Source organism: Danio rerio, chromosome 25 (assembly GCF_052040795.2).
Source record: "Danio rerio strain M-AB ecotype USA chromosome 25, GRCz13ab, whole genome shotgun sequence".
Lineage (NCBI taxonomy): Eukaryota > Metazoa > Chordata > Actinopteri > Cypriniformes > Danionidae > Danio > Danio rerio.
This window is the reverse complement of record NC_141045.1, coordinates 20,894,517-20,922,452: the sequence shown is the minus strand read 5'-3', so window position 1 is coordinate 20,922,452 and position 27,936 is coordinate 20,894,517. Positions and strand designations below refer to the sequence as shown.

The window sequence follows — 27,936 nt, the reverse complement described above, 5'->3', positions numbered from 1 at the left end:
CAGAGATGGGTTGCGGCTGGAAGGGTATCCGCTTGCTGGATAAATTGGCGGTTCATTCCGCTGTGGCAATAGATTAATAATGGGACTAAGCCGACAAGAAAATGAATGAATGAATGAATGAATGAATAATATAATATAATATAATATAATATAATATAATATAATATAATATAATATAATATAATATTATATAATATAATATAATATAATATAATATAATATAATATAATATAATATAATATAATATAATATAATATAATATAATATAATATAAAGCTAAATTGATATTTTAGACTTTTGATCTTGTTTTGATGTTATTAATATCACTTAAGCTTTATCTTCAAGACTATAATTGATTTCATGATTTTTCTAAATCCACATTTCTTTTCTGTCTAGTCTGCTGAAAAAGAGGGTGGCCTGCCCCGTCAAGTTGGGAACAAAACTGAATGTGCCTTGCTAGGTTTTGTCACTGATTTACGTAAGGATTACCAAGCCATTCGCTGTGAATATCCTGAGGAAAAACTGTACAAAGTGTACACCTTTAACTCAGTCAGGAAATCCATGAGTACAGTCCTGAAAAATTCTGATGGAAGTTACCGCATGTTTAGCAAGGGAGCTTCAGAAATCCTCCTAAAGAAGTAAGTAAGCATTTCATTATACACTATTTTGTTTTGTTGATGGTTTTATTAGCCGAGAAGTTAGAAGTTTTAGAAGTTTTAGTTATGTTTATTTTTGTTTAGTTTTATTTAGTTTAGAAGTTTTAATTATGAAAATATATATTTGTGTTCCCGAGTTTTGGTCCAGCTTTCCATAAAAAAATAGGCTACCATAGCCCATTAGAGATAGCCTAAACCATAGGCTATATGTACATTATAAAGCTACTTTCACAATATTTCTGTGAAATATCAGTAATAAAAATAGTGTAATCTGTTGTCCACTGTCAGTTTTGTCATGATGTGTGATAAAAGAGCTTATAAGATCTGTGCAAATAAACCTCCCTTCCACAGCCACAAGAAGTTAACTAGCCACTGACGCTATAGGTCTGTTAGTCTCCAATGCTGGAAATATTGGTCTGAATCTTGGACAAATTGTTATGAGTAGAACTGAAGGGTGTTACTTTAGTGGCTTGCTTGTTAGTATGCCTGTATCACATACTTTGAATCACACTTTGAGGACCCTATCATACACCTGGTGCAATAAGGTATGTCCACCATGGTTTAGATATGTCCACCTGTCGGGTTTTGGAGATGTATATGAGGCATATGAATAGGACGTGTGTTTGGATATAAATTTTTTGACCATACTTCATTAATATTGCTTATTTATTTGTTTGCTGGAAATTAGAACTGAATTTAGAAATAGTTTTGCAACAAATCTTTGCGTTTAACAAACAAAATTAAATATGTTGGCTAATAGAAGTCTTCAGTGGAGTGAGTTTCCACTGTTTCCTTACTGCACAAAAGTAAAGAAATAAAGTAAAGAGAAAAAGAAAGTAAAGAGGTTAAATGGAGGAGGCTCGTTCTTTATCCTCACTGCAGATGGTCTGTTGAACTGTTTTCTCACTAGTAAAGCATTCAGTTTTTTTCACTTATGAAGTCCGCTATGTAAACAGCAAATGCACCATGGCGTGACACAACTGACTCTTAAAGGAATTGTGAGAGGAGACTCTCATTAAGAGAATAAGCACAACCTTGTTAGACCATTCTCTAGGGTGCAAAGCTTATTTTTTCATCCATAAAAGCAAAATGTGGCCTCAGACACTCCCTTAATGCTTTTGTGCCATGCGCTTTAGACTTTGCACCTAGATCATGAAATTAAAGCCCTGAATGTAGTCTGTGATTGATTGTGTATAATGGCTCCAGATTCACCAGTCACTTTTCAGCCAAGCTGCTTTCTGTTGGCCAGTGTGGCTAATTCAAATATTTTCCTGTAATAAATAAGGCATGAAAATGCTGCCCTTTGTAAGGAATTAAAAAAAACAATAAGTAATGTTGACACAAAACTTTACACAGTATTCATTCATTTAAATTCAAATAAAAGTCAAAACAAGAGGACACAGATAATATTGGCAATCTAATTAAAGAAGTGCAAATTAACACCAGCGTGCCTCCTGTATGCTTACGTCAAAACACAATAGAAGCCACACTAGTGTCACCTAGTGAATCACACTTCCTTACATCTGTATTATATTCATTTATAGGTCAAACATGTTTTACAGCTCAATGCAATTTTTATTTGGTGAGAGAAGGGCCAAAACGGTCACAAAGGTTGTCGACCACTGGTTTAGAATGAATAAAAATAGAAGAGTTCAAATAGATAGGACTATTCCAGCAAGTTCTGTTCTAATCTAATGTAATATTTCCCCAGATGCTGCAAAATCCTGACAAGCAATGGTGATGCCAAACATTTCAGACCCACTGATCGAGATGACATGGTGACACAGGTGATAGAGCCTATGGCCTCTGAGGGATTGAGGACCATCTGCCTTGCCTACAGGGACTTCCTTGTTTCGGATGGGGAGCCTGACTGGAATAATGAGGGTGATATCCTAACTGGACTGACCTGCATCTGTGTGGTGGGCATTGAGGATCCTGTAAGACCAGAGGTAATTGCTTACTTTCACTTACACTCCACGATTTGGTCAGTTACACGTATGTGTTGCTATGATGGAGATACTTAGATGGAAACACCAGATTGCATGGTGTTCTATTGAATATACTGTTCCTGTTTATTTATGCAGTCTAAACCACAGATACATGTGTGGAAACTTCTAAATCATATAGAGAAGGACTTAATAAGCGGGAAAAGGTGAAATATTTTGACAAACTGACTTTAACTGTGTATGTTTAACTGCTTGATTTGGTATAACTTTTGGCAGTCTTTATTTACTCTAAATGATTTGTTTTTATTAGTACTGGACTAAACAAGAGAATAAATGATCAAGTTTAGCAGCAAGATATGCTAGTTTAGTTCAGTGCAGTGGCTTTGTTTACATTCGGCTCTTCATCATGGCCGAGTGACGATGTGTCATGTGTAGAAAACACACTATACATTTGCCAGTAAAAACAAGGAAAAGACAAGCTCTAAATAACAATTTGCTTAACCAAGTTCTTATCACTGAAAAGCCTAAAGTGTGTTTTGATGTTTTACACATACTAGACAAAACAGGCATTTGTGTTTTTGCCATTTTCACTTGTTTGTTGTTCTGCCCCTCTCTCCTAGTTACTGTGAAACAACAGCCCAATTCAGTGCAGACAAATTAGGGACAAAAAAAGGACTGCAAAATAATTCTTGATCTGTGTGTACAATGTATTTGTAGTTACAAAAACATAGGAAAGTATTCACGCGCTGAACTGATGATGCTAATTATGTCATACTATGAGCAAAAATACATATAAATCTAAATATACTTTGGGCATGATTCAGCATGTGTTTGTTGACACCTAATACCTGGCTGCTACAATCCCTACAGGTCCCTGATGCAATTAAAAAGTGTCAGCGAGCTGGGATCACTGTGCGGATGGTCACAGGGGATAATATTAACACTGCTCGAGCCATAGCAACAAAGTGTGGCATTCTCCATATCGGGGATGACTTCCTGTGCCTTGAAGGCAAAGAATTCAACAGGCGGATACGGAATGAACTAGGAGAGGTGAGGTTGTCAAAACATATCTTGATCAGTATTCGTTCAATTGAAGCAGTGCTTCTCAACCACGTTCCTTGAGCTCACCCTGGACTGCACATTTCGCATGTCGTTTAAGTCTCACAAAAGTTTTCAGGTCCTGGAGTCTGTGCAATGGGGTATATGCACAGCTAGTGTTTTTCAGCCAATGATAAACTTTTGGTTAAAGCTTAATATAACTGTTTTCATTTTCCTTAGGTTCCTTTCACAGCATCAGTGTTGTATTGTAATTACAATACATTCAGTTAAATAGATTTATGCATTCATTTAGTTGTTCAAGTGTCAAACGAAATGAAAGACTATCAATACGAGCAGGCTAGTGCAAAAACTCCATTAAAAATACTGGGTAAAATAAATTGTCATATTTTAAAGACATGAAGGGGGAAAATGGAACTTAATTCAGTGCTTCATGTCAGGGCTGAAACCCAATTCATATCGTGTATCTATTATGAAGTGAAGATCTCAGATTTTTAAAGAAATCAGACCATAAACGTGGCAGTTTTATAATGACAAGACAGTTCACCGGAAGCGCTGAGGCTGGCTGGTTGGCTGAAATTAAAAGTCTGTGTGCACATGCCCCATTGAGCTGAGGAATGAGGAATGTTTTTCCAAGGAGGCATGTAAAACAAGAAGTGTTGCGGAGGTGCCCAGGTTTTGGTTGAGGACCACTGAACTAAAGAGTTGATATTAAAGAACTTGTTATTTTATTTATTTATTTATTTATTTATTTCAGATTGAGCAAGAACGATTGGACAAGGTTTGGCCCAAACTGCGGGTACTTGCAAGATCCTCTCCTACTGATAAGCATACGTTGGTTAAAGGTAATGAATTTTAGACAGGACTGTTGTGGTGCATCTTTGTGGTACATACTGTATTGCTGTCTTACTGCATATGAGATGTTTTTCTTATCTCTTTAAGGTATAATCGATAGCACCGTCTTAGAACAGAGACAAGTAGTAGCTGTCACTGGAGATGGAACCAATGATGGTCCTGCGCTCAAAAAAGCTGATGTTGGCTTTGCGATGGTACGGCTTTACACCTATTGTACACCACCCTAATAAACAGAAGTGCAAGAGCAGGTTTTAAAGTTCTGAACATGAAAAACCTAGCTTGAACAAAGTTATGAACAAAAAAAAAAAAAAACCTTAACGTGAATCTTGGAAAATAATTACAAATGACACAAGCAAACATGCTCCTACAGGGCCCATGCTATGTTCTCGTGCTATTTGTTTTAGATTTCTATACATAATTAATTTTCTTCTTCTGGGGAAACTTTTTATACATTTTGCCTGTTCGTTTGCATGACAAGAGTGTTTTTGACATTACAAATTTTAAACACATGAAAATGAGTCTTTAAAACAATGATGTCATTGGTACATTTTAGGGAGGTGTAGATTAAAGGCAAGCAAACAAACATACACAATAATGGCGGAATATGTAGTAGTGTTGTTGTTGCTAACACTTCATCAGCAAAGTGAGGATTTAGTTCACATTACAAACAACAGCGAGACAAAATGATGCCTCAAATACACTAGACAACAGGTACTGTTTACCAACAAGATGACTGCACAATATACTGGCCTTATATGTGTAACACAGGGTTTCATCATTTTTGATTGTTTTGTTTTTAAAACATTATCAAATAAATGTGACACCTTTTTAAATGCCAAGAAAACCTTTTCTGCTTTTTGCTACATTGTTATCCTGCAAACGTAGCAGAGAGTTAGGGCTAGTTTGGGTCTAGTGAGGGCCTCTTGGGGCTAGAAAAGGGCTGCCCATGCAGGGCCAGTACCAAAGGGTCAACATTTTGCCAATGAGCAATCTCTCAGGGGCCCTGTATTTGCAGCCCTCAGGGGGCCCTTAGGCTAGCCCTAACGTCCTATTCACATGGGTTTTTAGCATTAACGCTTGATGCAGGGCAAGTCTGAAGTTGGAGCTGATGTGATCATCATAGCTGCGTCAGCCAATGAAATTAGTCTGCAATCAGCCACTGTCTGAGCTGAGGTATTTGCGTAAATCGATCTGATTGGCTGACTTTTCCGTTGATGCTTGAAAAGTCGAGAAATTCCTGACTTCTGCAGGGAGCAATGCCACTGAAGCAGCACTGACAGACCCACAATTTAGTTTGACGTCATCCATTTAAAGTGAATGGTAAGCGTTGACGCTGTCGCTCAGTGTGAATGGGGCATAAATGGACCAGCACAGGCTTTTTTACAGGGGAAATAATATTTCAGTTAGGAGAGCTAAATTGTTACTTTTAAGTAAATTAGCATAGTTCCTACTAAATTTTACTATGCGAAAATATCAGATGTCAATTGTGAAAACCACATTAATTTTAAACAAAGATGATTTGAAACACAGAAGTCCCTTTAAAGCCTGCTTTCTTTTGTTCAACACTGGCAATTTGCATGTCTTGACTATCCAGTTGTGGTAAAATGACTAAATGCGCATACTAATAGGGTATATGCCGAGCTAGTGTGTTTCCCATACTGATAAACTTCCGGTTGACCTGTTATTGTGAATTTTTTTCCATTTTATACGGTTCCTTTTACAGCACGGATGTTGTATATAATATATTGTATATAAGCTCCATTGAATATACTGGTGTAAAATAAATGCTCATAATATAAAGACATGGCGGGGTGAATGTAATTTAATGCAGTGCATCTTGTACAATCTGAGACCCACTTTATATCGGATATCGCTCAGCCAGTGGAGATCGCTGATTTTTAAAGAAAACTGACTATAAATGAGCCGATTTTTGCATAACATACAGTTGAGCGGAAGCACTTAACCCAGGTTACGGGCAAATTAAAAGTCCTATTAGCATGCTTCAGCATATACCCTATACCAGATGTAAAAAAACACTTACTAGTTTTATAAAAAAAAATGTCAAAATTAAAATATTCAACAAATTATTAACATATTATTATGCTGAAATAATGCTAATACAATTTGATTCACAATCTGATTTTTTAGGGGATTGCAGGGACAGATGTTGCTAAAGAAGCATCAGACATCATCCTCACCGATGACAACTTCAGCAGCATCGTGAAAGCAGTAATGTGGGGGAGGAACGTTTACGACAGCATTTCGAAGTTCCTGCAATTTCAGTTGACAGTCAATGTGGTGGCTGTCATAGTGGCGTTTACCGGAGCCTGTATCACACAGGTCTGAATTCTACTTCTCTTTCTCCGCTCCATCTATTTTAGACCACTTATTCTTTGTCTATAACTTTTTTCTTTGTCCATCTCTTTACGCAGGACTCCCCTCTTAAAGCTGTACAGATGCTCTGGGTGAATTTAATCATGGACACATTTGCATCACTAGCTCTAGCAACAGAACCTCCCACTGAATCTTTACTGTTGCGCAAACCCTATGGTCGCAATAAGCCCCTTATTTCCCGCACCATGATGAAGAACATCCTTGGACATGCTGTATATCAGCTGACCATCATCTTCACACTACTGTTTGCAGGTGAGCTTTAACCCCAAGTAATCTTTAAGCATCCAATAAGAGTAAAATCAGCTAATATGTCTCTACCCTTCTCACAGGAGAGCAGATCTTTGATATTGACAGTGGCAGGAACGCTCCTCTTCACGCTCCTCCTTCAGAGCACTACACCGTTGTCTTTAACACTTTCGTGCTGATGCAGCTCTTCAATGAGATTAACGCTCGAAAGATCCATGGAGAGAGAAATGTTTTCGAGGGTATCTTCAATAACATAATCTTCTGCAGCATTTTATTTGGGACCTTTATTATCCAGGTATGTCACATTTTAACAACTATAGGACTGTACCAATGATCTGCAACATCTCTGAATGGTTTGGTTTTGTTTTTTAGTTTGTAATTGTGCAGTTTGGAGGGAAGCCATTTAGCTGTGTTGGTCTCTCCGTTGAGCAGTGGCTGTGGTGCGTTTTCCTTGGTTTTGGATCTCTTCTATGGGGACAGGTTGGTGTTGAAAATCTTAAGTGTCCCTGTTGTGCTAGCTTAAAGTTTACCAGTTTAGGTTTAGAAGTCTCCTACAGTAGGTTTACATTTATCCCAGGTCAAAAAACATTTCATTTTCTTATAATATACATTGCAACATCAGATCTTTTCTCACAATGTTAGAAAATTTGAGAATCCATCTCTCTGAACTCCTAGCTTTTGAGTGTCTACTCTGCTCTGATTGGTTGGGTGCTCCAGAATTTCAGCCCCAAAGACTTATATACACAATGTTACATATTGTAATTGCTAAGTCCTCATCCTTTGGAACTGAAGTGGATTTGATTAAGTCAAGGGACATACCAAGCCAACGTCAAAGAACTAGCCATGGGCTAAAAAAGTATGACAGCCAACTGAAACTAGAACAGGCATTCTGAGCCTGAATGAGAATTTGTACACTTCCATACCTGCAGGTGGCAGTAGTCTGCATTGTCATTTCACAAAGGCAATCCGTAAATATTGCTGCACATATAAAAACAAACAAAGCAGAGTTTATGTAATACCACAGTGCTTTGTTGCTCATGCAAACATGTCTAATAGTCCATATTATTTGCAAATTCATTGGAAAAGTGATTAAACAACAGCTGGCTTTTTTGTGTTGACTTTTGACTTGGGTTTTCCCTTCAGTTTTTGTCCTCATGATCTAATATGTAGCTGAATAGCCAATCAGAGTGCTCTTTCTCACCGACTGCTCCAACCTCAGCAAAACCAATTCTACAAGCTGAATTGGGTGAACACCCGCTAATGTGAGCACGACCAGAGTCGGCATGTGAAACAAACCAAACAAAGTAGCCCACAAGATGATTGTTGATGACCTGACGTTGCTCAATGGCCGACCATTGAGTGGCTTGGTGTGTCTCGGCCCTTACATAACACAAAAACAACATCTCCTTGGCATGTTGAGAACACAAATCAACCTCAGTGATTGAGAGTCAAAGCAGATTTTGTTTGCAGGCAGCCAGAGAAGACTGTAGACTATTTATTTCAGATTTGTTTGGCCCTGATCACACTAATTGTGTTTTTTTTTTTTTTTTCAGTGAGATCTGCCTTTTAAAAATAGTTTTCTATTGGCAGCGAGCATTTTGTGCACTGTTTATTTGAAAAAATAAATAATTTTTTTGAAAAAATAATTGTAGTTGAAAAAACGCACTCCGCACCAAGAGCGTTATTACAGTGATTGCCAAGCAGCGTATAAAGTGCAGTGCACTGCTCCTTTGTAAAATCCACAAAAAGGCACTGTGTTGTTTCATGTTTTCAGAACTAAAAAGCACTTTGTGGTGTGATCGGCTCCATACAAACCTAGGTATGTTTGTGCAGGATGTAAGACTAAAATTACTGACTTTAACCTAAAAATTTAAACAGAATTTCTTTTGAGAAGAAATAACTTGATTTAAAATGCTCTTTGGTCTTTGAGAATTTGCTGTCATTTTATAATCACAAATAGCTGAATTACACATTTCATGAAAGAGCTGCATTGCAGTCACACTACATACCTTTTCAGAAATACTTCACTGCGTGATTGTTCACCAAATCCCCTTTGACCCACAGGTGATTTCCACCGTTCCCACAAGACGACTGAAGTTCCTGATAACCATGGGTCATGGCACTAAGAAGGAGGAGATCCCCGAGGACGAGCTGGAGGAGATGGAAGACCTGGATGAAATCGACCATGCAGAAATGGAGCTGAGAAGGGGGCAGGTTCTGTGGTGCAGGGGTCTCAACAGGATCCAGACACAGGTAATCGTTTTTTTTCTTAGGACCGCAGTCTTTCTTGAACTTAAAAATAAATAAATGACTTACCATTTACTCATCCTTTATGAAGGCTTTTCTTCTATTGAACACACAAGAGGACTTTTGATAAATGGTGGCAACTGCTAGCTATATACTTAGACAGAGTAGGAAAACGTACTGATAGTCGATGTCTTCCAGTTTCCAACATTCTTCAAAATAACGTTTAGTATTTCTCTCCAACAGAAAAAGGAAATTCAAATATCTTTGAAACAAGCGGATGATGAGTAAATAATGTCAGAATTAAACTATCCATTAATGATGTTGTTGTTCTAAGTTTGATTTGAGTTTAAAATCCCCCTGAATGAACTGGAAGTTGCTGAGACTTTTATATCAGTATGGTGATGTACAGTACTATCAACTGGAACTGAATATAGGGAAGGGCTTTCTTTTGCACATCATTTTCTCATAGCAAACTAATGGAAAGAGGGGCCGTAATTAAGGTTATCGATACACAGGTACCATAAAAGTCTTCAGGTTGACGTGAACAGGTGGACTTCCACTCCAAACACGGAAACAGATGGTCAGATTTTGATTAAAGATTATCAAAACAACATATATTTGTTCATTTCATATGTACCCAAAAAAGTACTCTGGTTGTACATACAAGACACTTTAAAGCCCTCTTCTAGTCAATGGATCAAGGAAATATCCTGTGATCTTGCTCTGGAAAAACTGACAAAGTTAAAAGACTTTTATAGCATATAGAATCCCTCTACACTTCTGCAACCAAGTGGACCCGACAGCAGAAGAGAACTTATTTAAAACATCATGGTTAAATCGTGAATTACTGTTGATTATGTATTATTTATTTATTTATTTTTACTGTTGTTATTATCGTTATGAGTTTTGTATGTCATCCTGGAGTTCTTTTGTTTTAATGTGATGTTCAGATGTTTAGATGTCTTGTTTTAATTTGAAGAAAAGCCCAATAATAAAACAGTTAAGTCTTTTAAAGTTAAACATTAAGTTGGACTTAATATTTTTAGTCTGTTTGATTGATATAAGTTGAGATGACTAGAAAATTTCATTTGATTCAACAAAAGAATTTAGGGAGGTTCATTCCACTGTGGCGATGCCTAATTAATAAAGGGACCAAGCCAGAAAAAATGAATGAATGAATGAATGAATGAATGAATGAATGAATAAAAAATGTTGGGCATACAGAATTTTTTAGTTTTTACTCGCTTTAATCTTTGTTAATTCGTTTTTCTTCGGCTTTGTCCCTGATTATCCACCGTGGAATGAACTGCCAACTGTTCCAGCATGTGTTACGCAGAGGATGCCCTTTCAGCCACAACCCAGTACTGGGAAATTGCTTTAATCTTAAAATATATAAAAATTATCATTAAAATAGAAGGAAAAATTATAGAAAAAAATTCAAAACAAAGAATAAATAAATAAAATAAAAACTGCAGTAAGTTTTAAAACATGAAATGTAAAAAAATGTGTTAAATAAAATGCAATCAGGTATTATGCAAAAAAATCTAATAATTGTACTTCTTAATATGTGTATGAACTTTTGTATGTAATATTAATTAGTAAAAAGCATCTGTGAAGAGCTTGTGAGCCGAAGATATTTGTTATTAATCATTCCCAACCATTTGTAATTTTGTCAAATTATGTAAAACATATTAAACAAATATTCACTTGTGTGCAATATGTACAATGTTATTGGATCAATAATATATACATTATTTACACTGTTGTCAATTAAACATGTTTCCTAATAATGCAGGGAAAATGTGCAGCAAGTTGTAAACAAATTTGGGTGGTCAAAGGTTATATGTTGTTGAGTTTCCTGACCTCTGATTTCTATTTGGTTTTGTTGTTGTTTCCTCAGATCCGTGTGGTTAATGCTTTCCGGGATTCCATGTCCCCATACGACGGCCTTGAGACGCCTGAGTCTCGCAGCTCTATTCACAATTTCATGAGTCATCCGGAGTTTCGCATCGAGGATTCAGAACCAGCGATTCCTCTAATCGACGACACAGATCCTGAGGAGGACGCACCCACCAAACGCAACGCAGCTCCTTCTCCACTGCCTCTAGTTTTATCTTCCCCCAATCAGAACAATAACGCCATCGATGGCAGGGGCTTCCATCACCACATAGATCTAGCAAAAACTATCCTTCCTCCCACTCCTGGAAGCCCATTACACAGCCTGGAGACATCGCTCTAATCCAACATCACCTAAATCCACGACCAAAGGCACATTGGTTCTTCTGGAAGAGTAGAGAATCTTGTGTGTGTGTGTTTTTTATGTATTTCATGAGAGTTTGTTTTATTATTTATTTTATGACGTATAAAGTCGTCAGTTACAGGCCTCTTGTTTCTTAAAAAGAAAAATGGACACATCTGAGGTGTATTAAGGGAATGATTTGCTGGTTTACAGTGATACATTGTGCTCATTTTTTGTCTTTTTTTTTTAATCAACCAAATGAAAAACAAGAAAGGACATGTCGTAGTTCAGGGAGGCTGTGCTAAAATGTATGTGTATCTTCTGTTTAGAGTGTTTTTATCATATTTAAGTCTCCTCACCTCCTCAAACACATCAGTTTTGGTCAAGAAATCGCTCTTTATGAATTGTTGTGATGATGGTAATATAAAGACTTCAACAGGATTTCAACAGGATGTGGCATAGGATTTGAAATGGAACATTAAACATGTAATTTTAGTAAAGGTGAATAGGAAAGAACTTTAGACAGGAATTTGTGGGATAATTGTAATTTCATTGTTAGTTTCATTCCCGTTTCGGGAATGAATATTTTTCCATCTGTTTATGGAATATAATTTTGTAAATGTAAATGGTCTTTGTGGTTTAATTTACATTCGGAAGTCTTTAAGTATGTGTATGGGTTTTGACAATAAAATATTCATATTTAGATCAACTTAATCATTGTTTTTATTTCGCATCTTGGTTGCACAAAACATGCTCCATCTTAACATTAACATTATTACAGTAGAATTTCCCACACAAAGAAATGCTTTGGAACAACTCTAATGTCTTTAATTGTGAAAAATCTTCTTTTATTAATGGGTGGTTTGAAAGAGGAATTGTTTTTGTGGTGGACTTATTTAAAAATGATGGCAATATTCAGGATTATGTAGAATTAATGACATTGTGTAATTTCTTACTGCCAGTTAAATCCTTCAATTGTGTTATAAGCCGTTTGTCACCAGGTTATGTGCATTTATTTAAAATGTTTCTTTACTTTAATGAGAGGAAAACAATCATGCTTTTTTTTTGTGGACAGAGTGTATTTTTTTTTAAACAAATTTGACAACAGACATGTCAGACGATTATTACACTACTCTTTATACAAATACCTCCCCAAAATTTACATTTTTCTGGATCAATTTTTCTGACGGCATTCCATGGAAGAGAGCATGGTTATACCTGAAAAAAATCAGCATGACCAACAAAATAAGAGAGATACATATCAAGATTTTGCATAATGTATTTCCTAAAAATTCCCAAATTGCTTATTATTTTGATATATCTAATTTGTGTACTTTTTGCAATATACATGAAGAGATTTTATTTACCTTATTCTATAGTTGCACACACATTAAACGTTTTTGGAATAACATTATTTTTTATTTATCGTCCATACTTAAACATGATTTAGACCAGATATATATTCTGTATTTCTCTGATAATGATCAAGCTCGCGATTTTTTTTTTTGTTAATTTTTTTTACACCGTACATTTTATACACAAAATAAGTTCTTAAAGGCAATACTTAGATTTAATACTTTCCTTGCTTAAATTTTGTTCAATATCGAATCTCTTATGCTTATTAATAATAAGAATAAAACGTTTGTTAAAGCTTATGATAATATTTTTCTTAATGACTGAGGCTTTGTAAAAAAATAGTTTTTTCTCCTCTTAATTTTTTGTTATTAAATTTTTCTTCTGTCCAGTGATGTTATTATTCTTGTATTCAATAATAAAAAAGATATTAAATTAAAATAATTAGAAATGTCCTTGCTTTATAAATCTAATTTCGAAGTAATTCAATATGTTTTCAAGGATTATATGATACTGTATATTTTGTTATATTTAAAAATCATACATTCTATTAAATATTATCTGTAACAATGTATCATTTATTTTGTGCTGCGCAACGTCGACATGACGGCTCTGCTTTCCGGAAATCTGCTCCACCAATCCCGTTGCAGCAATCAAATCACGTGATTTTCGAAACCAGACCTCGAAATTTCAAATGTGGAAACAGATCGCTAGTGCCTGTGAATAGACAACACTGCTGCTAATAAATTAAACTCTAAACAAAGCTTTGGACAAAACGTAAGTATTATTGTCCTTATTAAACATCTACTATATGTTTTAAGCTTAAATTTCTGTCGGTAATTAGTTCAACCGCTGAAGCTGCATGAGTTGTGTCTTATTTATGTAACGTTATTTTTTGTCACATACAAAATGCTCGCATAAATAACTATCGAAAGTTTTATAACCAGTATTTTATTGTGTATTTGGTTTGAAATGTATTTCCCTATGACTGAAACGTGTCGTAATCAAATGGGGAACTACATAACATTGTGCTACTGTTAGCAGGACTTTGGCCTCCATTTGTTTTCCTGGCTGAAGATGGCATCACTTTCTCACAGTGGTAACGTTTATGGGTTTTCTAATCAAAATCTGTCTAAACTATACTTACAAAAAAGTAATTGTTTCGTGGTACAGCGTTAATCTGTTGTTATTATCCTGGTACTTGTCAGAAAAAGTACCATGGTACATGTCTAAAACAACACAGTATACCACAGTGTACGTTTTGTGTTCGTGTAGTATGACAGCAGCACCGAAAATAATTTGGTAAATTATGTATATTTTATTTTTTAATTTGCTTTGCCGTTTATTATTGTCACTTTTACTTGCAGATTTTGTTTCACTGGCTGAGGAGAAATTTGACTTTGACGTTTCGTTGTCACCTGGAAGGTTTGTTTTCATTGTTAAGTATGTCAAATCAATGTTGTCTAAAGATAAAATGTTTTGTTAATCAATATCTTAAAAGGTAAATTAGCATTATTGAGACTCAAATAAAAAGCTAAATTATCAAAAAGAAAAATGAAAAAAAAATTAAACCTAGAATTTCAATATTTTATTTGAAATTCGGAAGAAATATTAAGAACTTTATCAAATACTAGCAATAACTTATTTGTGTTTGTTTGTGAGAGAATAGTTTTGCTCAGTTTTTACCTGACAAAAACATGTGAAATATAAAAACTAAATATTAACATATGATTTCTGCTAAAAACATGAAATGAAGTGTTTTAGCATGTGTTGATGCTCATTTTAGTGCAATTTATTTAAAAGTACTTGTCTTGTAAATCTACCGATGCCTCTAGTTGAGAACCTCTTCTTTGATAAGTGCTACAAAATATGAACTGTATTGTGGTTTCCCTTTTTAACACTTGAAATGCTCTCTCGTAGCTCTAAAGGAGATTATGAAGTTGAAGATGAGGTCTTCGTGGGTCCAGTCAGTCATAAAGAGAAATGCATCTCTCATGGTGTCGAGACTCACATGAAGGACAATATAAGCAGTGGTCCATCTCTGGGAGAAGAGCCCAGCTGGAGTCCACTTACTGGAGAAAAGTTTGATGAAATCTGCAAAGAAGCTCAACAACTCGCCAGCCACATAGAGCAAACCATCACCGATTCTGCAGCCGAGAGCAGCGTTGTGTCCTCCTGTCAAACTGAGACATTTGAAGATGATGCAGCAACTAAACTGAACCTGTTCAGCAAGCCAGCTGATATTCTGAGTCCCATCAAAAGAGAGACCTTCCTAGTGCAGGACAGTCCAATGAAGCAGCTTCCACCCGCCATTCAGAAGCGCATGATGAAGACTAACGGGAAGGCTGGGTTTGGAAAGCCACGTCTCAGTACATCCAGTCCAGTCAGGCCTGCTGTGACGCAACATAAGTTGGCATCCAAAAGCAAAGTCCTTATGGCCAATAGTGGGGTGTTACCCAGCAAACCCACCGGCCAGGGGAACTCACGGCTTTCATGCAGTGCAAAACCATTACCAGCCAACAAAACTAGGCTTCCTCCTCCAAGCAGAGTGAGAATGCTTTTATTAGGGGTGTGCGATATTTACACAAAAGAGACATCTTTTGAATGAATAATTTGCGTAGTGTTGTTTTTAGTACTGGCTTTAGGGCAGGTTTAGGATGAATGTGACACTTAAGTGTTAAAAAGACTTGATAAAGTGAGGTGAATCGCTAAACAATTATGTATTTTCACAGAACACAAAATGACAAATTCATGCCTCCTCACAAGGCCGTGTTCACCACAGCAATGCATTTTTAGGCAGCGTGCCCACTAAAACATTTTTTTTCAACACTTATGTATCTTGATGTTTTTTTTTCCGTTCAGCTTCTAAAAAAACACACTGTGCACAATATACAACCGCAAATTAAGATAAAGTTTGTTACTGTATTAGAAATCCAAATGATCTACCATGCTTATGACTTGACATGCATTAGCCTTATCAGAGTCACATTATTTTCTGTAATTCTTTATTCTTGCGTGGTGTAAATATCTCCATGTGGATCTATATTTCGATTCAAAGAGATTGTCACTGTTTTAGCAAAATCAGAATTTTTACTTTTAAAGTTCTCATTTTCAAAACTTTCTCTTTGAAACCCACTTTCAGAAGGTTGCATTAAGGCACCCACGCTGAATTAAATGTGTAAATGTATGACAAGTGCAGGTAAAGTTGAAAGGTTTACAACTCATCCTCCTCTTCCAAATCTGTTTTTGTGTCTTTCTTTTGTTGAACATAACAATTAGATATGCTAAAGAATGTTGGACAGCATTATATCCTACTAAGGCTGCTACATTCTTCACAATATCTTATTTTGTGTTTAAGAGAAAATAAAGAAGTTCCTAAGTTTCAACCACTTGCTGATGAGTAAACGATGAGGATGTTTCTGGATGAACTATATTCATTAATTTTAATTCGTTGTTTAAACATACCCTAAAGCAGCCAGTCCTGTCTCTGAGTTTATTATTTTGAATGAGTGATTCATTTAGAAACAAAGCATCTCTGTAAGTAATTAAATGGTAAGATATCGCACACTCTTAATTTAACTACATATTAATGGATCTTAGTGTTTGACATATGAGGTTTACTCTGTGTTTATTACTGTGTTTCAGGGTAATTTTGGTCTGAAGCGCAGCCCCAGCAGTAGAAACACAAGTAGAGCTGGCTCCTCTGAAGACCTTCTCTCTGATAACACCAGCGTTGCTTCTGACGTCAGTGATTCCTCCTTAAACACTAGTTTGCCTGGGCGAAGCAGCATTCCGGCCAGAAACAAGGTAAAATGATCTGGCACTGTTGTATGCAGTTTAAATATTCAGGATCTTTTAATACAATAGTACACTACACATTTTTATCAGTTTAATAAACCCTTGCTTAATAAAAATATGGGTTTCCAATTAATGTCTGTACTTTAGTACCATAGAAGAGGATGCATATACTGGTATTTGGCCACATTACAGATTTTTTTTTTAAAGTGCATTATATTCATTCATGAATGTATATGTTTTTTGCTTTGAGACATTTCTATGACAAATAGAGTAGAAATAATTATATTAGTTTACTTTTTGTTTGTAGACATTTTTTACACTATATATTTACATTCACCTTAAAACATATTGTTACATCCTTGGTCCATTATAGCGTAATAATAATAATATTAATAATAATAATTAATTAATTAGTTTTTAAAAATACTAACCCCCAGACAGTTATAGAATAGGGTGTTTGTTTTTTAATGGGATAATATGCAAGTCGTTTGCCATTTAATGTAATTTATTACAATACAGGGGGATATCTAATACCAGTAATTAGTCATGTTACATATTTTAAAAATGCTCTTATTATGGCTGCACGATATTGAAAAAATCTGACATTGCGATATTTTATTTTTTTGCGATTTGAAATATTGCTCTGTGAACACAGTTTTACAAGATGGTTTGAAATGGATTATTTGATTGTTTTCTGGAAGTCTAACAATAGAAATCGAATAATCACAATTTACATAAAATGATTTTTTTTTTTTTACATTTTGTTTCGTCTCGTTTCCAGTCTATATATCCAAAAATTCTTAGAGCAAGTAAAAATATTGTTTTGTTTTTACTGTCAAAAGAAATAGGTAAAAATATGAAGAGTTTTTCCCTTAAAACAAGCTAAATTATCTGCCAGTGAAGTAACATTTTGATAATTGGATGAGAAACTAGACAAAAAGTGTAAGTAAGAATTTTTTTAGCATAAATCATATAAATACTGTGTAAATAGAGTGATTAGATACAATTCTGTTGCTCCTGCTCAACTATAATTCAGACTCAGCATGGCATATTTTTGTGATGTGACTATTGCGGATGTGCACATTGCGATATCGATACAAAAATGATATTTTGTGCAGCCCTAGCTGTTATTCATAAATGTATGTTTAACTATTTGCTTTATCATTCAGACAGAGCTGCGAGCTCCATCTGCTCTTAAAGCTCCTTCACTTCAGAACTCAAGGGTTGTGGACAGAAGGAGAAACACCTCGTCCTCTTCTTCATCTGTGTCCAGCATTAACTCCAGTCTAACGGTCTCTCCGGGGAGCAAAGGTGATCTTTCAGATCCTCATAGGCCACCCTATTATATATTGCATGTTCATATTTAATTTTAAATGACATTTAATAATTTTAATTAAATTCTGTACATAATATTTTGTTGCAATCCGCCTTTTGTTAAAGCATAAATATATTTTTTTGAAACCAAAAGTAATGAAGTGATCAAACAAAAAGAATCTTGGGTATCTCATGCCATCTGCTGGTTATTTGAAGTTAAAGACACTGAAGACTATTTTTTTCAAGTATCCATTAGTTTGGTTTGGTCCTTTTTGATTTTTTTAGGAAGTTATTACAGTCTAATGTAAAGAAGACACCCTAAACAGGTTTTAAATGTTTTTGTCACATTTAATCAGTTATATTTTTAAAATTATAATAATTTGCGTGGATACTTACAATATTTTTCTCAAAATTAGCTTTTCTCTCTGCACATAACTTTCCACTTCAGCAATTCTAACATACACCAAACTCCATCAATTTTATTTATATCTCAATTCAATTCAGCTTTATTTGTTTAGCGCTTTTACAATGTAGATTGTGTCAAAGCAGCTTCACATAAATGGTCATAGTAACTGGATCAGGGTAGTTCAGTTTTTAATGTTTAAGTTCAGTTTAGTTTAGCTCAGTTCAGTGTGGTTTGAAGTCATTATTGAGAGTCCAAACACTGAAGAGCAAATTCATCGATGAGTAGCTTTTCAGATCCTGAACCATGCAAGCCAGTGGCGACAGCAGAGAGGGGAAAAAAAACACCAATAGGAGAGTGAAGAAAAAAAACCTTGAGAAAACCAGACTCAGTTCGGCACGACCATTTTAATTTCTCCGCTGGCCAAAAGTCTTGTGCAGAGCTGCAGTCTCAGCAGTGGAGGCTGGAAGCTGGCCTCAGCGAAGACTCGTCTGTCCCTGGAGCGTCACTGGAATCAGTCTCATGCTCTCCACTCCCCATGACCAACAGCGCAGCAGCTCAGGATATGGCCTGGTCCCGGATATGGACACCTTGGGAAATCTGTACTCTAAAAGTTTTTACAGATGGATTTCCTAAAGTAACATGCCATTTTATTTTACAAAAGATGCGTTTATTTTCTGGATTATAAAGTTATAAAACAAGATGCCTAAATTCTCCCAAAAACCTTTGATTGTAATACCTGTTTTTCAAAAAAAAAAGAGTTTATAAAATTTTTGATTTTTGTGCTAGACCTATATCCAAATGAGTGTTTATTATTTAATCATTTATTATGATTGTAAAAAGTGGCTGATCTGTTCAATAAAATATTTGACTGCGTGTCACTGCATCCCAAACAACTACAACGGTATAACTAAAGCAATCTTCACTGCTGAGCGAGATTGCTTTCTAAACTGAACGGCACATTATCGATAACGTAAGCATGCCCAGAGCAACTGTGCATAGTGTGAGTGCACCCTTAAACATTTAGGCATTTGCATTTCCATCAGCTCAATCTACTTTTGCAAAGATGTAGTCTTCATTAGTATGCAAGGCGTATCACTCTCAGAAGAAGAAGTTTGCTTAATATATGACCTTATAATGACCTTATGCCTTATAAATAAAATTGTTTAATGAAGAAAATGAGACAAAAATAATAAAAAAATATATTCCTTTTTCCTAATATTTTCCAGCCAAACTCAACTCCTCTCTAAACTCCAGCACTAACAGCATCGGCACTCGTTCTCAGAGCAGTGTCAGCATGTTACCGAGTTCTAGCCGCAAATCCTCAGTTGTTGCCCGAAACCCAGACCCAGTCGTCAGCAGACGCACCTCCATAACTACACAGAGCAGAAGGACGTCTGAAATTATGCCCAGGCCTGTCAAAGCGACGCCCATGAAAAAGACAGAGTCGTTGCCGCCTCAACAGCTCCAGACTCCAGCAAAGACATCCAGCATCCCTGCATCCGCTGCTAAAGTCGGAAGTGCTTTTCGAGGAAACCCGAAACTGAGACTTTCAGTGGTGCCCACGCCGACAAACTACATGAAAGCAGTTCACAAGTCTGAAGGTGAGGAAAACATATGCAACGTTAACATAGAGGAGCTATTACAGTGTGTCCGCAGGATCTTAAAAAATATTAAAAGTTGATATCAATTTAGAGAAATTTAAGACCATTAAGAGTCTTAAATGCTATTTTACATGGTATTAAACTTTGGATTAGTATGCTAAACTTTACATAAATGTAATCTTTGAGTATTGCGATGCTGTGTAGTTTAGGAAATGGATAAAATCCTGCTAGATTTGACATCACGCTGCTTTGTTTACTGCAGTAATCAGGGAAACACTGTTATTTCTGCTGTTGTAGGCACCACCTACGTTTGCACATGTTTTGCATGTTTCACACAGCAAATGCCTTCCCAGCTGAAACCCAGTACTGGGAAACATCCATACACTCTCATTCACAAACATACACTACTGCCAATTTAGTTAATTCAATTCACCCATGGCACATGTCTTTGGATTGTGGGGGAAACCAGAGCACCCGGAGGAAACCCATGCCAACATGGGGAGAACATGCAAACTCCATACAGAAATGCCAACTGGCCTAGCTGGGACTCGAACCAGCGACCTTTTTGCTGTTAGGCAACAGTGCTAACCACTGAGTCACTGTGTTGCGTATTTCCTAAAAAAGCAGCCATTGATTTCCTAAAGCATTTTTGTTGATACTATAGAAGTCAGCAGTTGCTGTTTTTCACCTAATATTCTGAGAGGGGTCTGGCTGCAGACCTGGTGCAGTGCAATCTGGGCTGCATCCAATGCTTTTTAATGGGCTCACCTAACCCCACCCTTATGATTATTTTAGGATAGTGTATATTACAGCTCATTTTAGAAACTTTTATGAAATAAAATGAAGAAATAAAAAGTAATCACATTTCCCAGAGATGGTTTGTGGTTGGAAGGGCATCCACTGCGTAAAAACGTGCTGGATAAGTTGGCAGTTCATTCCGCTGTGGCGACCCCAGGTTAATAAAGGGATTAAGCCGAAAAGATAATGAATGAATAAAGTAATTACAATAAGAAAAGAAACAATAATTACAATCATTTACATTTAGTTACAGCATTGGTAAATAGTATCAATAAACAGGATATTTGTTACAATATTTTTAACCTTATTTTTGTTATTTAGTATTAATACAACCATAGAACATGTTAGCTTTTGTTTATGAAATAATACTAATAGATACAACTTTATATTTGTTTTTAGTAAGTGCTGTAATGTGCATTAGCTATTGTTAAATTTTGTATTTATTTTTCTTTTATAATTTGAGGAAACTTTAATGTAATGTGTATTCCCAAAATTGACATTAAACAAAGTTGTAATGGTCATAAAATAAAGGTTTTTATTTATTTATTTGCTTATTGTTATTTATTTATTTTTTTTGGTATACCAAATATAATTTCCTATATTTAACATTTTATTTTGGCCTGCAATATGACCTTAAATGCATTGTTTACCCTAAAATTAAGACTGTACTCCCCATTTACAAACCTTTCAGTTCATTTTAAAGATATTTTTAAGATGTTTTTCATTTTATCATATATTATTGTTGAAAATCTATTTTGTGTGTTCCTTTGTTTGTGGTTTTATTTTTATATTTATTAATTAAATATTTTATCAGTGTATGCTATTATTTAAGATAGTTTGACAGGCTGAAAACCTGTAACCATTGACATCCATAATATTTTTTTCTTCTACGCAAGTCAATGATTTCCAGCTTTCTTCAAATAATCTTCATTTATGTACAACAAAAGAAAAAAACTCAAACCTGGAAAGAAATTTCAACTGATTTTTCAGTTTTGAATAAACTGTCGTTTTTAAAAGATTTAATCAGAACATTATATTGCTGCAGAAAATCATACGTTAAAATGTGTGTATTTTTTAATTATAGCTTCCACATCACCTGATGTCCCTCGTATCATGAAGCCAAAGAAATTATTGACCGCATGCAGTGTTGACAGGTAATCTAGTAAATAATACATTGTTTGCAGATTTTTGCTGTTTTGAGTGCTTCTCCTCACTCTGTCTCTGATCTTCACAGTATTCCTGATCATCTAGCGGCTCCTCCAGCAGGCCTCCTGACGCCCTCAGCCCTGGCCAGTAAACTAAGGAGACCCTCAGCTCTTCCAACCCCAGTAAACCGCCGTGTGTCAGGCATTCCTGCTCTCACACCTAAAAGTGTGTCACGTCTGAGTAAACCTGTCCAGATCACACAGTGCTCATCCACTGCTGACGAAGTGCCCATTTGTTTGAGGTATTTCTAGCCCTTCTACTCTCTCTCCATATGAGAAACACTGATGGAGGTACATTATTTATTAATAGCATCTAGCTATGAAAACATTGATCAAGGTGTCCTAAACATGAGAGTGCTTCAAATTTAGCTTTTCTTCTCGGCTTATTAAACTTTTTATATTACACATTTTTAATGAAATCACTTAATTAAAAAACATAATCGGAATACCTGTTAATTTTAAATTATTTATTTGAATCACCAGCAGGGACATTTCAAATGTTCAGAGATCATGCCAGAAAATGTGGATATGCTGATGTTTATTATATATTATAATAATAAAAGTAAAACCTGATCCAAGCTAAGTAGACAAAGTCTTAGTTTGTTTAAATTAAAGATACTTTTTTCAAATTTGTATTTCTTTTTTTGTTTATTTGTTTAAAATTTGTTTTATAATATCAATTTAATTTGTTGTTTAACAACATAGATTTTAAATTTTACAAAGAAATGTGCAGTACTTCTAATAATAAAAGGGCACTTGTTCTAAATTTCATAATCCCAGGTTTTGAAATCACTTTTAAACAGATTTTTAACACATTTTGTTAAACAAATTGTAAAGAGGGTGCCGTGAGATCAGTATTATGAATCGAATTAAATTGTAGCTTGATTGCATCGTTACATCCATACTTAACAGTACACACGTTACTGTTGTCACTCATAAACGATGACATTCTTATAATATTTATATTTTTCTGATCAATTAAAAAATTAATGAGATCAGCTTACTAATCAAAATATTTTAATTGAACCTACTTATAAGATAACCTTCAGTTCATTAATTGATCTTATTATTAAAATGATTACATTTCAATAACTGTATATTTCTACTTGTTTACTCAAAGAAATATTCAACAGATTAAATTAATAATCATTAATAAACCCCCCTAACCAGAAGTATGATTTTTCTTGAAATAACGCAAATTTTTTTTTAAAATATATGTGTCCTAATAATGTTTTTAGCAGTGTGGGACACATATACGACTGTCAACAGCTCAGAAAAATGTGTTTTAATGTTTCGTGACCCTTTAAGCTTGAACAACTAAATGAATGTTTAAGTCTATTTAACTGAATATATTATAATTACATTACACCACAGATGCTGTAAAAGAAACCTTATGAAAATAGTCCTATTAAGTTTTCACTAAAAGTTTATCATTGGCTGAAAAACACTAGCTTTGCATACAGCCCATTTACTTTCACTCATTTGCTTTTAAGCTTTTAAAAATGTGTTTTTTTCTGCTGAACACAAAACAAGATATTCTGAAGAATGTTAAAAATAAGGGGCCATCAACAACCACAGTAGGAAAAAAATAAATAAATAAATAAAAACTATGGAATTCAATGGCTGCTGCTTTCCAACATTTATCAGTATATCTTCCTTTGTGTTCAGCTGTAGAAAGAAACTCAAACAGATTTTAAACTATTGGATTGTGAGTAAATGATGACAGAATTTACATTTTGGTTTGAATTATCGGTTTAAAAGTGATTTCACTTATACCATAGCATATAAATAAATACCCCTTTATACAGTAACTAGACATCTAACTCTTACTTACTAGCCTAACTTCATTTCTGCAGCCCAGAAAACATGAAAGAGAGTGAGAAATCAGAATACAAGCAGCCCTCGGTGTCCATTGAGGAGACCTGTCCTCCTGCTGACCTCCAGCCCTGCTCTCTGCTCTTTAATATGGAGGACGAGTCTGAAGGATCTCCTGCCTGTGAGCCAGCAGACATGGAGCCTCCTCCAGAACCTCCATCACATCAACCAGAGCCTTCATCGTGTGATCCAGAGCCTCCTTCTCCAGTCGACATCAAGTCTCCAGCACCTCCAACCACAGCAGACATGCACAAACAGCACCCGCAGAAGAACATGGAGAAAAAAGAGGTCAGTTTACATCAGTGTGTTTTAAAATAAATTGTGTTGCAAGTGTGTTTTATTGCATCTGATCATGTTTGTAGGTTTTGCTGGTGGATGCGCCTGCACCAACACGTCAGCTGTCAGAAAAGCTGCTCATTGATTTGTCCAATACACCAGACCTGATCAAAACCTCCTCTGGAAAGCCGTGGGCGGGACAGGTGAGAGGAACATTTGTAGTCCAGACTGCAATCATGTTTTTTGGTGTCTAATTAGTTGTTAGCCCTCCTGTAAAATTTTTGTTCTTCAATTGTTGTTGAAGTGCGGTTTAATGAAGGAAATAGATAGATTTTAAACACTAGCTTTAATGACTAATTTCTAATAACATAAACTATTTTGCAAGATACATGCATTTAGTTGGGTTAATTAGGCAAGTCATTGAACACTAGTGGTTTATGTAATCAATCATGAATCATCTAACATAAATGGGTAACACTTTACAACTAAGTTTATTAGTTAATGCATTTACTAACATGAACTAATCATGAACAACACATGTACAGCATTTGTTAATCATAATTGAAAATTTACTTATGCATTATTAACATCCAAGTCCATGCTTGTTAACATTAGTTAATGCACCGTGAGTTTACAAGAACTAACAATGAACAACTGTATTTTCATTAACTGTCGTTAACTAACATGAACAAATACAGTAGTAAATGTTTTGTTCATTGTTTGTTCCTATTAGTAAATGCATTAATTAACATTAACTAATGAACCTTATTGTAAAGTGTGACCCATAAATGATTATGGGGGCTCATAATATTTAACTTAGAAATAAAAATATATATATTTTATTCTAGCCAAACTTAAGACTTTCTTCAGAGAAAAAAAAATGTTATAAGAAATACTGTGATGATTTGTGAAGAAACAGCACCTGGGAAATATTTAAAAAATAATAAACATATTAAGTATGGCAAATTTTCTGAAACTTTTTATATAAAACATTATAACATGGAAAACAATAAAGCTCTATTTTGCTTTTTTGCTTTTGTTTAAAATACAGCAGTGCTGTTTGGGTCTCTTGTTGTGTATAAATGTGCATTTCTGACCACTATTTTCAATTTGTGATGGTATTTCTATCTTGAGGTTAGGTATTGTTAATAAGCAAAGATTCCTTTAGTTATCACCAAAGCTCTCTCTATTTTGTTGTAGATTATTAAATCATTATGCTAGAAAAATATTTGTCAATTCTGTACAATCTGTCAATAACTCACAACTAGTATACAAACTCATCTTAAAAATAAAATCAGAATTGCAAGACATACTTTGTTGCGAAATACAAGCTGTAAAATGTGATGGCTTAACTGTATTTACAGTGCACCCGGAAAGTATTCATAGCATATCACTTTTTCCCACATTTTTTATGCTATAGCCTTTTACCAAAATTTATTAGATTTGTTTATTTCCTTGTTTTAACACACAATACCCCATAATGACAATGTGAAAAAGACTTTTTGAAATTGTTGAAAATTTATTACAAATAAAAAAACCTGAAAAATCACATGTACAAAAGTATTGACAGCCTTTGCTGTGAAGCTCTAATTTGAGCTCAGGTACATTCTGTTTCACTGATCATTCTTGAGATGTTTCATCAGCTTAATTTGTAGTTCACCTGTGGTAAATTCGGTCGATTGGACATGATTTGAAAAGGCATACACCTGTCTATATAAGGTCTCAGGGTTGACAGTGCATGTCAGAGCACAAACCAAGCATGAAGACAAAGGAATTGCCTGTAGACAGGATTGTCTCGAGGCACAAGGCTGGGGAAGGTTACAGAAGAATTTTTGGTGCTCTGAAAGTTCCAATGAGCACAGTGGAAGATCCGTAAGTGGAAGATGTTTGGAACCACCAGGGCTCTTCCTAGAGCTGGCCGGCCATCTAAGCTGAGTGATCGGGGAGAAGGGCCTTAGTCAGGGAGTTGATCATCAATAATCCAATGGTCACTGTGTCTGATCTCCAGCATTCTTCTGTAGAGAGAGGAGAACCTTACAGAAGGACAACCATCTGTGCAGCAATCCACCAATCAGGCCTGTATGATAGTGGCCAGACGGAAGCCACTCCCCGCCTGGAATTTGCCAAGACATCTAAAGGACTCTCAGACTATAAGAAACAAAATTCTTTGGTCTGATGAGACTAAAATTTAACTCTTTGTAGTGTATGCCAGGCGTTACGTTTGGAAAAACCAGGCACCGCTCATCACCAGGCTAATACCATCCCTACAGTGAAGCATGGTGGTGGCAGCATCATGCTGTGGAGATGTTTTTCAACAGCAGGAACTGGAAGACTAGTCAGGATAGAAGGAAAGATGAATGCAGCAATGTACAGAGACATCCTGAATGAAAACCTGTTTTAAAATGCTCTTGACCTCAGACTATGGTGACTGTTTGTCTTCCAGTCAATGACCTAAAGCACACCACCAAAACATCAATGGAGTGGCTTCACAACAACTCTGTAAATGTCCTTGAGTGGCCCAGCCAGAGCACAGATCTAAATCTTATTGAACATCTCTGGAGAGATCTGAAAATGGCTGTAAACCGTCGTTTTCCCATTCAGCCTGATAGAGGAATGGGCAAACATTCACAAAGACAGGTGTGCCAAGCTTGTGGCATCATATTCAGAAAGACTTGAGGCTGTAATTGCTGCCAAAGGTGCATCAACAAAGTATTGAGCAAAGGCTGTGAATACTGATGCACATGTGATTTTTCAGGTTTTTTTTAATAAATTTTCAACAATTTCGAAAAAGTCTTTTTCACATTGTCATTATGGAGTAACGTGTGCAGAATTTTAAGAAAGTAAATGAATTAAATTCATTTTGGAATAAGGCTGTAACATAAAATGTGGAAAAAGTGAAGAGCTCTGTGTATTTTCCAGATGCACTGTAAATTGTGTAATAAACTAAAAACTCTTTCTTGCAATTCAGACGTTATTTCATTTTTGTAAAGAGGAACTGATTGCAAGATATAAACAAATGTACCTGTGCAAACCCCAAACATGTGAAGGATAGTAGTTTTTTCATTTCATGAATTCCTTGTGTATATTTGTGACTTAAATGAAGTATTAATGTATATATTTTTCCCCCTAGTTAATTGACCTGAGTTCACCTCTTATAAAGTGGAGTCCAGAGAACAAGAAAAGATCTGAAAATGTGGCGCCGCTGATCGACTTATCGTTTTAGAGGACCTGCTGATTTTACTGTGAACTGTGTCTAGAAAAAAATTAATAACTGGAGCATTTCAAATGTGCTAACATGAACTTAAAGAGGGAGAGCAGATGCTGCTGTTTTCGTTATTAACCTTTTTTTTTGTTTGTTTTATTTGTGTTGTCTGTCTCATGTGAATTTAATGTAATTATGGTAATTTGCTGAATTTTAAAAATGAAACTTGTATTTCCCCCCAGAAGGTACAAATAAATGTATTAAATTTACAGTGTCTGTTGCAGTTTTTTTATTGAAAAAAATAAAATAAAATAAAAAAAATTCTCCCACACAGAATTTTGTCTTAATCATGCAGTGTCAATATTTGTGTTTGTTTTAAATTTGACCTACTCTTAATCGATATGTATTTTTTCTGTGCTATTTTATTCGTTACATGTCAGCAAGTAAAAAATAAAATGCAAATATACTC

At 35.3% G+C, this 27,936-nt stretch overlaps 2 protein-coding genes across 9 annotated transcripts in view; both read left to right on the top strand.

The window, feature by feature from the left end:
- The window catches only part of atp2b1b (ATPase plasma membrane Ca2+ transporting 1b), a 56,444-nt gene extending 44,096 nt beyond the window's left edge, over window positions 1-12,348 (top strand). For 6 of the 7 annotated variants that reach the window (XM_087310886.1, XM_087310888.1, XM_087310885.1 and 3 more), the window contains 11 exons: window positions 397-638; window positions 2,368-2,605; window positions 3,473-3,652; window positions 4,416-4,503; window positions 4,601-4,707; window positions 6,662-6,853; window positions 6,946-7,159; window positions 7,237-7,448; window positions 7,526-7,633; window positions 9,218-9,406; window positions 11,301-12,348. In XM_087310886.1, the coding sequence (XP_087167012.1) occupies window positions 397-638; window positions 2,368-2,605; window positions 3,473-3,652; window positions 4,416-4,503; window positions 4,601-4,707; window positions 6,662-6,853; window positions 6,946-7,159; window positions 7,237-7,448; window positions 7,526-7,633; window positions 9,218-9,406; window positions 11,301-11,639 (2,109 nt within the window). In that variant the 3' untranslated portion in view covers window positions 11,640-12,348. 7 annotated transcript variants of the gene reach the window in all.
- Window positions 12,349-13,671: 1,323 nt separating this feature from the next.
- gtse1 (G-2 and S-phase expressed 1) lies at window positions 13,672-27,736 on the top strand. Of its 2 annotated transcripts, none has more exon segments than NM_001020625.1 (12): window positions 13,672-13,769; window positions 14,037-14,091; window positions 14,360-14,417; window positions 14,913-15,540; window positions 16,638-16,799; window positions 17,960-18,101; window positions 19,737-20,111; window positions 21,994-22,063; window positions 22,144-22,356; window positions 23,971-24,277; window positions 24,352-24,468; window positions 27,396-27,732. In NM_001020625.1, coding segments are annotated over 11 exon segments (2,187 nt in total). In that variant the 5' UTR covers window positions 13,672-13,769; window positions 14,037-14,069; the 3' UTR covers window positions 27,489-27,732.
- Window positions 27,737-27,936: the final 200 nt, after the last annotated feature.